At 30.5% G+C, this 17,949-nt stretch overlaps 2 protein-coding genes across 19 annotated transcripts in view; one reads left to right on the top strand and one right to left on the bottom strand.

Annotated features, from left to right (window-relative positions):
- The first annotated feature begins 880 nt into the window (after positions 1-880).
- Positions 881-7,650, top strand: Herc4 (HECT and RLD domain containing E3 ubiquitin ligase 4). Of its 2 annotated transcripts, none has more exons than XR_015808896.1 (17): positions 881-987; positions 1,098-1,260; positions 1,324-1,560; positions 1,657-1,822; positions 3,703-3,811; positions 3,882-4,013; positions 4,075-4,251; positions 4,319-4,510; positions 4,731-4,904; positions 4,968-5,252; positions 5,315-5,491; positions 5,575-5,613; positions 5,845-6,102; positions 6,340-6,517; positions 6,577-6,755; positions 6,816-7,007; positions 7,074-7,258. XR_015808896.1 is itself a non-coding variant. In XM_088181484.1 (17 exons), exons 1-17 carry the CDS (start codon positions 925-927, stop codon positions 7,549-7,551), a joined length of 3,087 nt encoding a protein of 1,028 aa, XP_088037610.1. In that variant the 5' UTR covers positions 881-924; the 3' UTR covers positions 7,552-7,650. The 2 variants fall into 2 exon arrangements, 1 of the variants encoding a protein (XP_088037610.1); XM_088181484.1 differs by lacking the exon at positions 5,575-5,613 and adding an exon at positions 7,399-7,650 and having other exon boundaries at positions 7,074-7,325.
- A 2,174-nt stretch (positions 7,651-9,824) lies between these two features.
- LOC148237912 (uncharacterized) overlaps positions 9,825-17,949 on the bottom strand; it is a 30,296-nt gene continuing 22,171 nt past the window's right edge. For 6 of the 17 annotated variants that reach the window (XM_088181487.1, XM_088181491.1, XM_088181494.1 and 3 more), the window contains 5 exons: positions 16,489-16,562; positions 12,929-13,384; positions 11,234-11,339; positions 10,367-10,497; positions 9,825-10,204 (listed from right to left, as the gene is read on the bottom strand). In XM_088181487.1, coding sequence (XP_088037613.1) covers positions 10,088-10,204; positions 10,367-10,497; positions 11,234-11,339; positions 12,929-13,384; positions 16,489-16,562 — 884 coding nt within the window. In that variant the 3' untranslated portion in view covers positions 9,825-10,087. The remainder of the gene's footprint in view (positions 10,205-10,366; positions 10,498-11,233; positions 11,340-12,928; positions 13,385-16,488; positions 16,563-17,949) is intronic. The other 11 variants (XM_088181488.1, XM_088181492.1, XM_088181493.1 and 8 more) reach the window with 3 other exon arrangements.

Below are 17,949 nucleotides of genomic sequence, written 5' to 3'. Positions count from 1 at the left end.
GTATTGTTCATACGAAAATAACATATTTTTATTCATTCACAATATTATTAATAAACTTAAATCATTTATATTCATACCCTTCTAATACTATATCACTAGAAGGGCATAAAGATAAACGCCACTTCTGTAAGGTGGCTTCCATAAATGATGTCATAAATTTCAAATTAGTGAAAAGCCCTTGGCCATGGCGAGAAAGAGAGAACGTATGTGTTGCCAGTTGTTAAAAACCACCCGCTTCTCAAGTTGAGCGGTAGGTAGTGTAGCAGCCCTGTGAACTGTCAGAACGCCGCCACATTATAATTTATAATTTAAATAAATTTATTTAGAGTTTTTTAATCGATATATTACGTTAATATTTATTTTATTTTCGCTTGATTCTCAAATATTACATTTTATTTTCGCTTGATTCTCAAATATTACATTTTTAACGTTTCTTATCTTTTTTAATAAAGTGCTTGCAATATTTTAGTTTACAAACCTCTTTATAATTAAATTTCATTTACTGATAGAATTGAAATGCAATACCATTATTGTATGTAAAATCATTTTAAATTATTAGAAACCTTTGTTACTACTACTAATCCAAATTTTAGTAGAGCGTTTATTTTCTGTAATCATTAAATCTAATTAGGAGCTTTTGTGAATGCTTACTTAATAGAATCAATTATTTTAAAACTAATTTAATGAAAATCAGAGATGGAATATGAGGATAAGTTTTTCAATAATTTTATATATTAAAATAAGGATAAGGGTTTAAAAGTATATACAAGTTCACTGTTGTGGTATAAAAATATTGGATCAGTAATTTAAATACTATTAAGTAAATTTTAAAACAGGAAATCAATTTAGACTTTTTTGCCATTAAATCTCCCGTGCGTATGGCAATACTAAACTGACGTTTAGTTGTCAGATGTTTGTAGAAATATGTTTTGTTGGGGAGGAACATTGCACGGCGAACTTGGCCTCGGTGGAGTAGAATTTGATCAGGTATTCACAATATTTTGTAATATTTATCTGAAAATGTCATGTTTAACCCAAATTTAATATATAAGTGAAAAATACGCATTTTATATATTCTTTCGTATAAACTTGTATAGATTTACACTCCGGAACTGTCGTCATGGAGTCAAGCGAACAAAGTGGTCTTAGTGGGTTGTGGCGAAAACCACACATTGTTTCTGACTAAAGAAGGAAAGATATACTCTTGTGGTAGCAATGATTTCGGTCAATTGGGGCACAGTCTGCCCGGGAAGAGGCCACGTATGTTATCATTCACGAATCAGTTATTAAAATCAATGTTTATATCGCTGATAATAATTTTAGAAATATTGGGCACCCTGGAATCGTACGTGATGGAGCAAGTGGCTTGTGGGGCCGCTCACTCGCTAGCCATAAACGAATGGGGTCAAGTGTTTAGTTGGGGAGCTGGCGATTGCGGCCAACTCGGACTCGAATTTTACACGCCGAGTCAGCCAACTCCTAAGATTGTTCGTAAATTAGCTTCAATGCAAGCGTGTCAGATAGCGTGTGGATATTATCACACTCTAGTGCTAATGAAAAGTAAGTGATTCAGTTGCTTTTGATAATATTAATGATAAAAAACAAACTATAAATGTTGTTTTTGGGTTAATAAGCGTGTATTTTTTTATATTCTAGATGGAGAATTGTATTCTTGGGGATCGAATGAATACGGACAGCTCGGATTGGGCTTGTTGAAGCAACAGTGCCCTTCTGAAAGTAAACCGGTGCTGTTGAAATCTTTAGCCGGCGTACCGTTTTGTCATATAGCTTGCGGTGGATACCATAGTTTTGCCGTAACTAAGTATGAAAATTTATTATTATTAAGCATATTTTGCCTAACGATCCTATGAATTTGAGAAGTCGTTAAACAAAATAATAGACGCTGGGACATTTATATTATTATCATAATAATATTTCTAATAGCACCAAAATCTTTCAAAAAATTTCAGCATGGCTTTTTGAGACTATTTGGTTCTTTATGAAGCCTTCTCTTTCACTTTTGCCCAATGTGGCTAAAGCTTCTGTCACATTCTTGACTGTCGTTTCAGCAGCTTGTGTGTAACATGGCAGGCGTACAAACAATTAGATGGTTTCGTCAAGTATGAATATTGGGGGATCAGATGTATTCTCCTGCCAGTTAACAAAATCGGTGTAAGATGATGCATTAAATTTTGCAGTAGGAAGTTGAAACACTGATATTCCTGAATGCTGCGGGCTTTTAAAATGTGGTGGGCTGCCAGTTTACGGATCTGTGGTTCAGAGTCAAAGAAATTTTCAGGGTGTGCGAAATAACTGTTTCTTTGAATTACGGGATCTATTTTGTTTTTCAGTTCTGTAGGCAAATATATAGTTGCAGAGGTGAGATGAACAGGTGCTGTGCTCCATCTTTACTGGAAGGGTGAATTTTGATAGCAATCCAAGTTGGAACGCAAGCCTTGACGACTTACCTTGCAAGAATTACTAAGTTTTCTTGCGATTTGTTTAGTAAATCTTTTTGAAATCACCGAGACTATTTTGTACCAATGTTTGTTCAGTACATTAAACAGAAAAATCGGGCAACTCTGTTGAAATACGTTGAAACCAATAACGGGCCTTTTTCATACATTTCTGGATCTTTGCCTATTCTCCTTAAAAATGTTTTGGGTCCCGATGTGCTGCCATCAATATATAAAAACAAATGTTGAAAGTGTGATTTGTTCATATGCAGCAGGCAGATAATCCAATGTAACGGTTTATTTAACCTTTTATTAGGCAGATGTATGACACCTCCATATTTACTAATGCTTATGTTAGTTCTATCACACCCAACTGCCACTAAAGACTCCATAGATATTTCTGATTCCACGAAAAAATCGGTGATTGCTTGTTCTATGCATTAAGATGTGCCAGAAGCTGGTGCAATATAATCCAAGAACTTGGTTTCATTATCAATGAAATATTCTCTTCAAGAATGCTCTGTCTATACGTTTTTCCGCCCTTTTCAGATATAATTAAAGTTTTATCTTTCCGTCCATTTAAGTATAAAGCAGGTATTTGTCTCTTTCCACGCCCAATTTTCATGCTATCTTGCGTTTCCGGTGAATTTTATTTTTTTAAATAATTTAATGTAAAAATCTACTGAAGCAATACTGCCCTGGCCCTGTTTGATACGTATCTATCACATGTTTTTGAAAGTAAAGCATAGTCTACTGTACTGTTTGTAGCAGTAGGCTTATCGGCAAGAGCCGCCGACATTGAGGCTTGTGGCTGGAATACATCGTCACTGTCCGATTGACTAGATTCAGATGAAGTCGACACATTATGCTTCACTGTTCTTTCATTTTGAGGCTGAAACTGATTTTTGCCTCAGTATTTTCCTTTTCAAAGTGTTCGTTATTTTATTCATTGTAACAATATCTACGGTTCCGATCACCATTCTTCTAGTGGTTTGTTGGTTGATTAGGAATCTTTTCTCTGACAGATACATTTTTGTGTATGGGACAATGCACTCATAAATGTTCTTACATTTGCAGAATGAAATGTTGATAAGAAATCAATATCAATTTAGGGGCAGTTAGATTTACCAAAAATTAATATTTTACACATGATATTTTGAGACCATTTAGAACATTTTTTTGACCCACCTTAATGTTTTTATAATTTAATTTAAAACTAATACAAGTTTTATATTTTCAATGATAGATCTGGAGCTGTTTACGGATGGGGGAAAAATGAATGCGGTCAACTAGGACTCAATGATAAAACAGATAGATTGTTTCCGACACTTCTAAAGAATTTTCGTAGTATACCTGTAAGTAAACATTTAATATTAATAAACACAGTATTAGTTTGTTATGTTAAACAATTAAATATTCTTTTAGATATGTCGAGTTGCTTGCGGTGAAGACTTTTCGGTGTTTTTGTCCATCGATGGTGGTGTATTTGCATGTGGGGCAAATCGATATGGTCAACTTGGACACGGAGACAATAGAGATGAATGGCTTCCAAAAAAAGTGAAAATAATAAAGTGTAACACAAATATTTATGTACATTTTTAATGCTTTTTTATTTTAGATAGTGGAATTGATGGGTTCGGAAGTGGTTCAGGTGGCTTGTGGACGCAGGCATATGTTAGTCGCTACGTCCTCGGGTCGCTTGCATGCTTGTGGTCTGGCAGGATCCGGCCAATTAGCTATGAAGCCATCTGTAATATCCTACGTGGCTTCTCCGCGAGTTGTAAACCTTCAAGAAGTACGATTATATTTATTTTGATGAAGTGATTGATCATATTAACTTTATTTTTGTGATAAATTTGCAGTATTCGGATAACACTGATAAAAAAGTTTATCGTATTTTTGCCGGAGGTGACCGTTGTTTCGTTACATTGATCCAGGCAGGCAATACATTGTATGACAGTAAAGCTATCAACTTGAACCATGAAATACTATCAATTAACATTGAAAAAATGAGATTAATACAACAGCTTCTAAAGAACGACGTGGTTGAGCAAGTGAGTTGAGTTAGTTTCATTTTCAGATATAAATATAGGTGGGTATCAGACAAAGACATGTCCAAAACTGAAATACAAATAATCATGATTTTTATATATAATTTGATTCAATAATAAGTAAATATTATATGTACATGTTTCATATTGTTCTTAGTATTTATGATGAATTTAGTATATGATAGCTTATTTTAATTGTTTTATTAATATTGTATTTTTTAAGGATATGCTGTGTTATTTGGAAACTGTATTTAAATCACTGGCTTGTTTAAACGGTTCCTTTTTAAACAAAACACATTATTATTGTAATAGCAAAAATAGTGGAGTGGATTTCGACAATGTAAGATCGGCCTTTGCATTTATATTTGAGACGCAGAATTCGAGTGCTAGAGATGTTGTAAGTATTGTGGTCTCGTAAAATAAATAGTGAACTACAAATTAATGCTAATTAATATTATAGATCTTCGCTAGTATTTTGGGCTGTATAAAAACGCTAAATTCCAACCCGCCAGATGTTGAAGCGCTGAGGTGTTTCGTCACTTTGCCCATGTATCACGAAATGATGAATCCCATTTTTTATAGTAATCTTCAGTCACCGTTTGCGAAAGCGTTCATCGAATTGAAACCGGCTCCGTTGAAATTGTTATCATCTTGGTATTTGAGCATTCCTAAAGATTATTTTCTCAAAATAATAAACTTGTACAAGTACATTGTTAATCGATATTTAAAGACTAATTCTCACGAGGTAATTTTAGATGATTTATTATTGTAATTTGATTTGGTATTAATTTACAATCGATTTTACAGATGGGGATGAAGGAAGAAATTTATTGCGTGTTTGAAGCGTTGACAAAGTTGCATCGCATTAATGAGTCGAATGCTTTTCATAAAAGAGCACCACCGGAGGCTTTTTATATATTGAATTTGGCAGAACACGTGGACATTAGGCAGGACTATGTGAGCTGGCTATCAAACGGACCGTCTGTGAGTTAATGGTTTTCTTTATGTAATATTTTGTAACATAGTTAAATATTTTTTTTTATAATATTTATAATATGAAATCTTAGGATCAGTTTCGTATGAGATGAAGACGGAGAAAGAACAGAGTAAGAGTTTCTAGGATATTTTTGAGAGTTTTTGCTTTTGATATTTACGATCTATATTTTGTATTAAATATAGGTTATTGGCTTTGATATACAATACTTACAATGTAATTTGATAATCAGTAAAGGGAATGATTCAAGTTTCTGAGTTTTTTTGGTTTATAACAAATGTTACTTATGGGCTTTGTGTTTTAATTTAATATAGATGTTCATATCTTTATTTTGTTATTTTAGGGTCATCGCTTCTACCTTTGCAACTATCCATTCTTGTTTGACGCACTGTGTAAGACTACTCTATTGGAATTGGACCAGGCTATTCAAATGCACGCCGCTATGAACCAGGCTGCTACATTTGCTCTTGCTACGATGTTACAAGGAGGATTACCGCCTTGTCAATTTTTATTTCTTGAAATTTCACGCGAAAACATTGTTGCTGATACATTATCGGAACTTTCGCGCTATGGAGGGGCTGATTTAAAGAAACCCCTTAAGGTTTGTATAGATGGAAACTTGATATAAGGTTAATCTGAATTTATTATTATTTAATAGTTTCTTCTTCGTATATTATCCCAAAGCCTGTTACTAAATCTATATTATAATATTATAATTTAAATAATTATCCAATATAGCTTTGAAACGCAACATACATTTGAAAGAAAATTATATAAATTAAGTTTTTAGTGAAATGAACGATAGAAACTTTTAGAATGACTTGATATATTTTTTCAGGTTAAGTTTCATGGCGAAGAAGCTGAAGATGCCGGTGGAGTTCGTAAGGAATTTTTCTTGCTCCTCTTGCGCGAAATATTGGATCCCAAATACGGAATGTTCCATTATTATCCTGAATCTCGCAACATATGGTTTGCTGAAGAATCATTTGAAGATGAAAAGATGTATTTTCTTATCGGTATGTATTTATACATTTTATATATGGTAACTTTGATTCAACTTGTTAATGCTTTATAGGCATAATTTGCGGTCTTGCCATATATAATTTTACAATAATCGATATCAGCTTCCCGTTAGCTTTGTATAAGAAAATATTAAAAGCTCCTTTGACACTGGAAGATTTGGAAGAATTAGATCCTACTGTCACAAATTCACTTCAAAGTTTGTTGGACTATGACGGAGATGATGTAGAAGATGTGAGTATTTATTTTAATAATATATTAGAATGTTTGACTAACAACATATTTTTATGATAGGTGTTTGGATTGACTTTTGAGATATCGAGGGAAGTGTACGGCTCGGTCAAACTGTGTCCGCTTAAAGAAGGAGGAGGAGAAATACCCGTGACTGCCAAAAATAAAGATGAATTCGTGGAGTTATACGTTGATTATGTATTTAATGAATCTATACAGTTAAAGTTCAATGCATTTTCAGCAGGATTTTGCAAGGTTATTATTTATTTATTTATTAATAATTCCTATTAGAATAATATGTGTTTTAAATATTGTCATTAGGTATGTGGCGGAAAAATATTTGGATTGTTTCAACCACAAGAGTTAATGATGTTAGTGGTTGGAAATGAAAATTACGATTGGAAGGAACTACAAGAAGTGGCTAGTTACCGAGGCGTATATAGTCCTCAACATCAGGTCATTCAAATGTTCTGGGAGGTGTTTTATGAACTATCCGAAGAAGAAAAGAAGAAGTTTTTATTGTTTTTGACTGGTTGCGACAGGGTTCCTATACAGGGGATGAAAGCTATAAAAGTAATATATTATTTTTAATATTATTTATGATTTACGTTTAATTATATATGTATATATATATATATTTTTATAGATCACCATAGAGCCGACGAATGATGATAAATTCTTGCCTGTGGCTCACACATGTTTTAATATCTTAGATTTGCCTACATACAGCACCAAAGAGAAGCTGAAATATAAATTGCTTCAGGCCATACAGCAGACGCGAGGTTTTTCGTTAGTTTAATTTTGAAAAAAGGGATGGTATTATTAATCACATTATAATACATATAATTAAATTGTAATGTAAGTTGTATGAACAAAATATACTTTATATGGCATCATTTTTCATATCAAATTTTAAAAGCATATTACTAGGAAATGCATATTCATATAGTAGTATAAAATTATCAGTTTGCTAGATTATTGGCATATAGAGTAGGGTGGGGCAAAATATGCACTTATTTTTTGTTCTTAAATTTGATTATTTTTGCAGGAAGCATAAAATACAAATATTATTTTATGCTTCCTTCCTAACATATAAAATTAAATTTGATTATTTTTACAGGAAGCATAAAATACAAATGTTATTTTATTCTTCCTTTCTAACAATAGCATGTTAACTTCAGTTCTCTTATTTTTTATCAGTCTGATTGTCTTCATCATCAATATAATGCTCGTGCTTTAATTTGACTTGTAGTTATTGTAAAGATAGCTTTCTTATACATGTTTATTTCATCAGCTCTGCTTGTAAATTATTGCTAAAAAGTGCCATTGTACCTGCCTTTTCTTCTTTCTTGTTCCTTCCTTTTATGAAGTAGCCTGATTTTTGCAGGAATTCTTAAAATGATGCATCTAAATAATATTGATGAAGCCATGTAGATGGCCTTATTCTCAACTCCGACCTATCTTTCAAATTCATGTGTTATATATATATAAACAAGAACTTAAAAAAATAATCTTATTTTATGGTTTCAACACTACTTGTTCAAATTGATGGTAATTACATTTAAATCACGAAATCTTTCAGACTCATTGCATTACAGTGGTTAATGAAACTAATTATTTAAGTACTGCACATTTTAACTCCACTCTATATATATTTATTACCGGAGATGCATTTCTATTTTTTTTGTGTAAATTTAAATGATACTGAAAAACAGACATAGTGGATGCGAGGTTTTAACGTGTGATCACATCATTGAATTTGTAGTTTAAATTTATTTTTTGCCTCGTTTGAAATTATTTTTATAATGATTGATGTGATATAAAAATTGACTGATATGTGTTAAAACTAAGAGATGTATGTTCCATACTTATATGTATATAATATATAAATATAAATTTAAGCTTTGACGATTTATTATTGGCATAAATATGCAAGTCCAGAGATTAGATAATAATCTTTGTCATCAGAGTCCAAGTTTTAATTTTTTTAACGTTTGATTATATTGAGTTGAGAATACTTAAATTCATATACAAATAATGTTTTAAATTATTACATAGATTCATATAATGAATTGGTTGTATATGTATATTAACTAGTTACCACGTTGATTGTAAATTTTTGAAAATTATATAAATGTTTTACGCTTAACATCTAAAATGATTGTTATGTTTTTTTGGTTACTTTATTTATACTTGATTTTTCTCTTCTACCATTTCACGTTTTTTTATTGCTGAAATACTGTATTTGTGAATTCTTAGCATTGTTCTATTATCAGTTTGCAATTATCATATTAAATATATAACAAATACCTCATTTTAGATATTGATACAAATACCTCAGTCTGGGACGAGAAATTCATATTTTGTAAAGACAATATGAGTGGTTAAATAGTAACGCTTTCAAGCTTTAATAGGAACGGACACTGATGATCTGTTTAACGAATATTTGGTAAAACCATTGTGGATATTTGCTCAATTCCATTTATGTATGATCGAATGTAAACACTGTGCCTTGTATTGTAGTAACTACACTCATTCTTATTATTGTATTCGAATTCTTATATTTTTTATTTGTCTTGTTCATTGATGAAACGTATATTTATACATACATAAATGTATGTATGTATATTATGCACTAATACTCTTGTATACATTTAATATTGAATATATGTATTGTAATATTATTATAAATATACAAAATTTAATAATATTAATGTATGCAAGGCATAAATTAATGTTTAATCAATAATTATTGTTTTTAAACTGATTGATTTTATATGGAAGTTTTGATTTTAAATAAACAATGAAAAAAGGATAAACAGCTTTTATTTTTAATATTATCGTACTTGCTGAAAATTTTAATACAAAAATCCTTTGAATAAGTTTCTGACACTGAATATTTAAAAATTAACAAAACAAGGCAAATGATATCCAGATGTATGGAAAATGTCACTATTCAGAAATCACAGTCAGTCAGTATTAGTATTTTCAACTATTCCATTTTTTACTGATACTCACCATATGTATGTATTTCTATGAATATATATAATATACATAGACATGAAAACGCAATTTTATTTATTTAAAAATTTATTCAATAATAAATAACGATACACAATGTTCGATCACATTTTTTGTACAACTTAACATGTTTTTGAATCATAAAATTAATTTGAAGCGATCAAGCTTTCGTTTTTTTATGTACATAGATATTCATATTAGAAATAATTGTTAGTCGATACAAAAAGCATTTTTTAGAAAGGCCATGAGTTCGATTTTTTTTATGTTTAATATAATTTATTGCAAAATAAAATCAAATGTGGTGGGAGTTAGATCTAAAAGTTTCTTCTTGAAGGTTCGTCAAAGTGTTGCGTGCCGGGGGGTGCCCTGTATCCAGGATAGTTGTGTGGTAGGGCATTCTTGGCGAAGAATTCATTGTAATCCTTTCTCACCTGAAATCAAGGATAAAAGAAAGATTGAATTTATAGTTAGAGTGGAGTTATAAGATAAAACCTAAAAGAGCGACCAACGGATGTCCTTTCATAGAACACCCGGTGGTCTCCATTTTCGGGTGAAGACTGAAGAGTTTTAGGAAACTGAATCTTTGCACATACTTCTGGACGTACCTTGCGTGGCCTGCACGCAGGTCCTTTTGCTAATACGATTCGAGCTTCGTTTTCTGCCGCCACTGCTTCTTTCACGTTCTGTGGTGGCCATTTTTGGTCTCCGCGCATGTTTATGCCGCCTGTGAAAGGTTAAAGATAAAATTAATTAATTAATCTGGCCATGTTTAGGAGAAACCTTAACGGGTTTCCTGTCTGCCGCTTAAGGCTTAATCAAAACAGTTTTATTGTAGGTCAGTTTAATATTTTTTTCTCATGGCTATTGTATCGGTTATACGATATGGCCTTATGGCCAATGCCATCACTTCCCCGTTGTTATGAATATAAACATAGTTGTATATGTTACAGGCAAAGTGTGAATTTATAAAATGCATACATTACCCAGTCAATGTATGCATTGTCAAATACACATAAAATAATTTATAAACATTGTAATTGATTATTGTATGCTCTCACTGTTCAATGTTTGTCAATGTATTCAAACTTTAATAAATCTTATTGGAAATGTATATTATGCCCTTTTAAGTAGATTCGTTGCAGAGAGTTATTCATGGGATGCTCACTTCTGACCAACACTTGCTCGCACCTAACCTGTTCAATGCTATTTTTCTATTAGCTCTATAAATAGTTTGGTTTTCAAACATGCTCGTCTGTCAAATCTTGTTTGTTGATGATATAACTATGAGTTCACAAACTCGCTAATTAAAGAATACATTATATAGTGAAAGTAAACTCAAAATGTAGCGTTGCAAGGTGTAACTAAAACTCATTGTTCGTGCATACTTTGCCTAGTCATTGTATGCTATATCGAAGTTTAACATTTGAACTGCAACATATATAAATGATAAATATTAGTACCTCTGTAGGAATTGGTGGCTGGTTGACTAGTCACAACCGGAAATGGAGGAAGATGCACAGGAGCTGTCGGACGCAAGGTCACCACACCTGATGGGGGCTCAATAAACTGAAAAATATTACTTTTATTAGTAAAGTTTATTTTTATTTTAAAAATACGCTTAGAAATGTCAATGTTTCTAATTATACATTATATAACATTTACAGAAAATTAACATCACGGATTTATTTCAAAGAAAGAACAATTTAAGAGAGATTAACATTAATAAAAGGACATGTTTTTACTTTAATTGTATATTTGTAGTTTATAAAATTCAGTACTAAAAGACGACGAGAAACATTATGATTAGTTTACTCATTTTATATATTATAATAAACATTTACCGTTGAAAGAAGGCATTTGTCCAATGCGTTACAGTGGGGTAGAAATACTCAGATTAGAGAATCAGACAAAAAAGCTTAAACATCATGTTTTTTTTCCGTAAGCTTGATCCTTCATGACCCAAGTGTCAAATGGCAGGTGGCAATTTGAATTAGGAAAGCAAAACGAAGTCATAACAGTAGCTTAAAATGTTCGCCGCACTTGCAACATGCACCAGTCATTCGTTTTTTGAGCATTAAAAGAGTAAAACCTATTTAAATGAATTAACGAATGATGGCGAATACTGTCTGTCACTTCAGGAAGTGTACGATGGGATTAGACAGTTTCAAAGAAGAGCAGCAGATGGCGTAGAGTGGTGATAATTTATTTAAATGATACTTTTAAAAGTATACATGCACTTTCTAAACGTTGGGACAATTTATATTGATCACCGTGGAGATTACGTACAAAATGTATTTTCGTACATATCTCGTTTATTAAATAACTATTTTATATATATATATATATATATATATATATATATATATATATATATATATATATATATATATATATATATATCACCTTGAAATTTTTGCAACTTTATATTTTTATAAAATAAACTTGCACGATTCATAATAAAATATGCTATGTATGTCTTTAAAAATAATTTTGTAAATATTGTTCTTTCATTGAAAAAAAATACATTAAAAACCCCATATACTTTTAATACAAAAAATAAATATGTCTCTGAGTTATTTATTTTAATTATTTTTTTAAACACAATTTTATATTTCATTACAGATTTTTCTTCAGAAATTTTATGTAGTGAAGAAAATACTATTTTGCATATAAATTTGATTAGATCTTTATAAAAAACATTGTCAATCATCTTTTTATGTAATAAATACATCACAAAATAATTAGTAGTACTTCTTCATGCCATTTAATAAATATTAATATAAGCGTGTTAATTCTAAAATATTTTATTGTATTTACACAAATATACAAATAACAATTAATAGCCAAGACGACAAAAAATATACCTTTTTTATTTAAAAATTTTGATATCAAAATCGAAACGTAAAATCAAGATTCTCCCGCAGATACTTGAGTGTTGAGTTAATAATAATTTTGACTCATTTTTGTTATTGTAGGATATTTTGGATTTTGTGATTGTGATTTTGGAGAGGAAATTAAAATTGTGTATTTGGTATGTGAGCAGTATTTTTCTTTTTTTTTGAGTTGAGTAGTATGAAAATATAAAGAAAAATAGCAGCGTCGATTTTTTAGAGAAGCTTCAAAAACAAATGGCTTTTTTGAAAAACACTGCCTACCTGGTTTTGGGTAGTGGCGAGTAGCGGAGAAGGGGACGAAACGGGCGCCCAAGCGCGAGGGCTGGCGCTTGTTGGCGGTGGAGCAGCAGCTGGGCCAAAATCTTGGAAAGAGTCGGCTTGGAAACTAGGCTGGTTTATTGGACAGAAGGAAGTCGGAGCGAGTACAGGTTTGAAATGGAAATCTGGAAACGGCGGAGGGAAGACTTGGGTCGGAGTTGTAGCTGGTTGTGGAGATAAAGGAGACTTCTGGTGGAAAGTCGGATGAGGAGACAGTGGCTTCTGGTGGTAAGCTGGTTGTGGAGATATAGGCTTGGCGGCTGGTAGTACGGGTTGAAAGCCTAGCTCAGATTGGACGGGCAGAGGGGAGTATACCCTGGTCTGAGGTGGAGCGTGCTCTTGCTCGATCGGTATCAAACGAGACAGGGCAGGAGACTGGTGGACTTTAACAGGGGTTGCCTGCAATTCCACTCGTTTTAATTAGAGACAAAAGTCGCGAACTTGCGAGACGACGGATGCCAAAAAATGTCTCGCTGCGACAAATATTTTTAAACATTTTTTATTATAGTATTCTATTTAACGCATTTTTTTATAAGTTGGTATTTTTTATTTTTAAGGATATTTTATTTAAATAGTTTATTAATTGATAATTTTAATTAAATATATGTAAAATATAAACTCCAGAGTCGTGTCTATGTTATATTTTTTATTTATATTGAATATATCATCGTTGATTAGCAATTTGTGATCTATGCACTTTTGACGCTAACATTACGATATATTAAGCACGCGCGTATCGTAAGATACTTTCCCTTTCACTCGCTCGCGTGTTAGGTGACGAGAGTGAGTGAGAGATAAGGGCGTGCGTTACCTGCGTTCCGCATACGCGCCTGATTATTAAGTCAGAAATATATTAAATCAGTCATATACTTAATCGCTTATATCGATGGCCTAAGTATAAATTGCCTAACTCCATAATCATCAACAAGGGTATATAATTGTGGTTTATTCTAATACCATTAAACAGTGAAATATATTATATTATTATATATTTGCTCAGGTAGAATTTTCATTAGTTCGTCTACATAAACTTTTTTCTGACAGGTCCGCGAATAAATAGCTAAGCTATTTTTATTTCACAGTATTTTTTCAGTGACAATGAAATTATCACATTTTCTTGCGGCGTTTTTTTAAAAGATTACTTGCTATTTTTGAGGTGAGAAATTTTCATGTCATCATTATGTTTCAGAAAGTTACAGAAAAAGTAATAGTTTCCACCTAAACATTAAAATTAACACTTAAATATATCGATGCATGTAATATATATTGTTATATATCCATTATGTTTACTTTTTATTTTTTTGAACATCTATTATATGATCTAATAGTTGAAGTAGCTCATTATTAGATTTTTTTTATACCATAAGGTATAAAATTATTATTCACGATATTACTCCGTGAAATTAGGACAATCTAGGCAAACCTAATCTGTGATGATTGATCGGAATTATGCATAATATATAAAAATCACTAAGACACGTTAGAAATTGACAAGCAAAAAAGCTCATATAGGATTCAAACCCAGGTGTTTCAAGTATTATTAACCGACTATTATACTGGTCATGATCATGTTACAAAAAAATAATAGCAAATGAAATGTTGAACTTTTGGTACTAAGGATCGTCTTTCAGAAAGGAACCAAAACTCTTGAATGTATTTACATATAATATTAGACAATTTAGATAATTTTTTGTACCTAATATTTATGACCTAATTCGATTTGAATTTTACGACCATCACGATATAAATCCGTGAGATTAGGTAAATATAGGAAAGCTGTAATGATCAATCAGAATTATATTTATACAATAATTACGAATTCCGATCTCGCAAATACGAGAGAAAAAGAAAAACGCAAAGGCTCATATAGGATTCTAGCCCAGGCATTTCCCAGACATTACCACTGGTCTTCGTGCTACTTATATCACTATATTTTTAAATTTAACATTATTATTAAGAAAGGTACACTATTACTGAATATTTTTTTATTATTTGTTTTAGTAAGATATCTATAAATTTAATTACAAAATTTAATTGAAATCGGTCTGATAGTATTCGCATTATCGTTACTTCAAGGCATAAATAATCGTAAAAATTATATAATTTTAGAGTTTATATTAACTTTGAAAGTATAGCATATTTTTATTTCAATTTGCCTGAAATACTCATGTTTTTAATCTCTCAAAAAATAAGTTTCGTGCGCAAATCAAATATTGCAAGTCCAACGATAAAAATATATAATAATAAAAAACATTTTTATCTACAATATTTACATTTTTTTCTAACTCCACTTAATCATTATTTTTTTAATATGTATATATTTTACTTACAATAAGTTATTATTATAGCTTATAATCACCATGGAAGACATAACTTAATGTAATTTATTTTTAATCACGAAATTCATCTGTAGGATTAGGAAGATCTATGAAAATCAAATCTGTGATTTCAATCAAATTATATTCATATAATAATCAGTAATTCTGATCTTTCAGACACAATACAAATTTTAAGAAACTAGTTCGTATGGGATTCTAGCTCGGGTCTTTCAAGTTTTAGTCACCGACTTATATCACCGGTATATATTGTTAATTAAAATATAATAATGATAGAAATCTTGAAATGACTTGCCAACTTTTTATTATTAAATGACTGTAGCGATTTATATATTTTTGCTATGCACTAATCGTGTACCATAGCGACCATATTTTTAGTTCTTCAATCTCAATATTCGTTTTTGAGAATAGGAATGTATGTATATATTTTCTGGTCTATCTTACTAGTCCATAAATTCATATATAGTTAAAAATAATCGCTTCCTTAAAGTTATTAAAATATAGATTTTCTACCAAACTAAATTTATTGTAATATTTATGAAAAATTTTACGACTTACGTGGAGTTAGAACTTAGCCGACAATACATTAAGACACGACTCTGGTTTTAATTAGTATGAAAAATTGTGAACGAGTATAATATATAATATAATAATTCAATATATATGTACATTTGTATAAAATTAGTCGCTATTTATAACTAATATTCTGCGATTTAAATGATGTGCATAAAATGTGTTTTTAAATAATGTATCTTGTAAAATAATATCAATATTAAAACTAAACCAAATAAATTCGATTTTAAAGAAAAATATGTAATTGAATTGAACAGAATTGATTTGTAAAAATTGTTGTAAAAATTGATGTAAATAATTTCCTAGATAGGAATACTTGTTTTTATTTATGAAATAACAAATAAAATTTATAAAAATAAATATTTTTATTTTTTAATTTAGAACATGAACTCTAACAATAATTTTTTGTCATCAATTAATGACTTACAGAATTGATTTATATTTTTCTGAGATAGCATTATATTAAAAATATATCCTATTGCACATCATCGAAATATAAAAAATATAATAATTAGAGAGAAGCATTTTCATAATATATAATAATATAAAAATATATATCACATTAAAATAAATAATTAAAATAAAATATCATACCTGTCTAACTGGAGCTTCTTCTATTGGCTCTCCGTTTTCCTCTGGCGGTGGTGGCCAAGCCACTCGTTTTAAACCTAAAAATAATCATTATAAATTACACACACATACACTGAATTTGTAACACTTAATTTTTTTTAACGAAAAAATAAAACACTATTTATATGATGATATTAGTATCAAAAGCGTAAAGTGTTGAAACAAAGCAATGTAGGATTATGCGCAGCGAAATTATTTTTAGATGAAAAAATATTTTCGTCACAGTTTATTAATAATGCACATATTTTAAATTATCGATTCGATCGGGATAGCACTTTTTATAGAGTACACACCAGAGCTTTAAAGTTTGAGGTGTATAGCGGGGCGGTAAGGCGACTGTGTGTCCCGGGTTCCGTTACAATGGTCAGGTGGCCGAAGGTGAGGCGAAATCAAAATAAACATGACGATGAGATCCGTATTAACTTTTGCATGAGCATTTCGGGAATATCTGAGCCCCCACCACCACTGGAAGACAGTGGCGGAGGTGGAACAAGACAAATTTCTCATAGTTGGCTGCCAACGTTCGGAATAATATCGTGCGGCGAGAGGTGCATTAGAAATAGATGCAACTAGGATTTACAAGAAAAAAATAAATTTATAGCAAAATATTATATGAATAAAAGCATTAGTTATATTATTATTATTATACAAAAAAATGCAGATTAGTTATAGATATGACAAAAATAATCTTATTATAAATTTAAGATTTATATAATATTTTATAATAAATGTATGATTATTCACATTTGAACATGTATGTACTATGTAACTATTTATACAGGTGACGCTCGATAACCAATATTTTTAATATAAAATAATTTTTATGTTACCAGATTTTCAAGGGTCAGAATGAAAAATCATGATAATAAATAGTAAAAATACTACTTTATATATCAATCTAATCCAATTGTTTATGAATGTTATACATAAATTTATAGATTGTTAATCGGCATTATCTGAACGATTTTTTTTAAAGTTGTGAATGAGTTCATCAGTGATTACGATCCATTTTTTAATCAATAATTAAAGTCACTACTTACTACTTTATATATATTCATAAGCATAAACTCGAGCTTTATGAAATTTAGAATTGACACAGCCATTTTAAACACATATTACAAGCATGATGTCATGTAAATTCACACTCACGTTAAATTGGAAAATATATATACATCCCCATAAAAAAAAGCTTTTATTTTTATTTTTAAAATATCCATTTTAGTTTACAATTAATAAATTAATCCAACCGATTCCCAGTTTCATTGTTGTAAAAATAAAAAAAAATCCCTGATTAAATTATCACAATTCGTTCCCACGTAATTCATTTACCCCGTATACTCAAATACACATCTTTCATTAAAAAGTTAATTAATTCTGATAAAAATCTCTTTTGCACAAGCAAAATTTATTTTTTAGTCAAAGATA

Source organism: Plectrocnemia conspersa, unplaced genomic scaffold (assembly GCF_051122295.1).
Source record: "Plectrocnemia conspersa isolate PC_06_02 unplaced genomic scaffold, ASM5112229v1 ptg000002l, whole genome shotgun sequence".
Classification (NCBI taxonomy): Eukaryota; Metazoa; Arthropoda; class Insecta; order Trichoptera; family Polycentropodidae; genus Plectrocnemia; species Plectrocnemia conspersa.
Note: the sequence above shows the minus strand (reverse complement) of the source record. Positions and strands in the feature narration are given on the sequence as shown.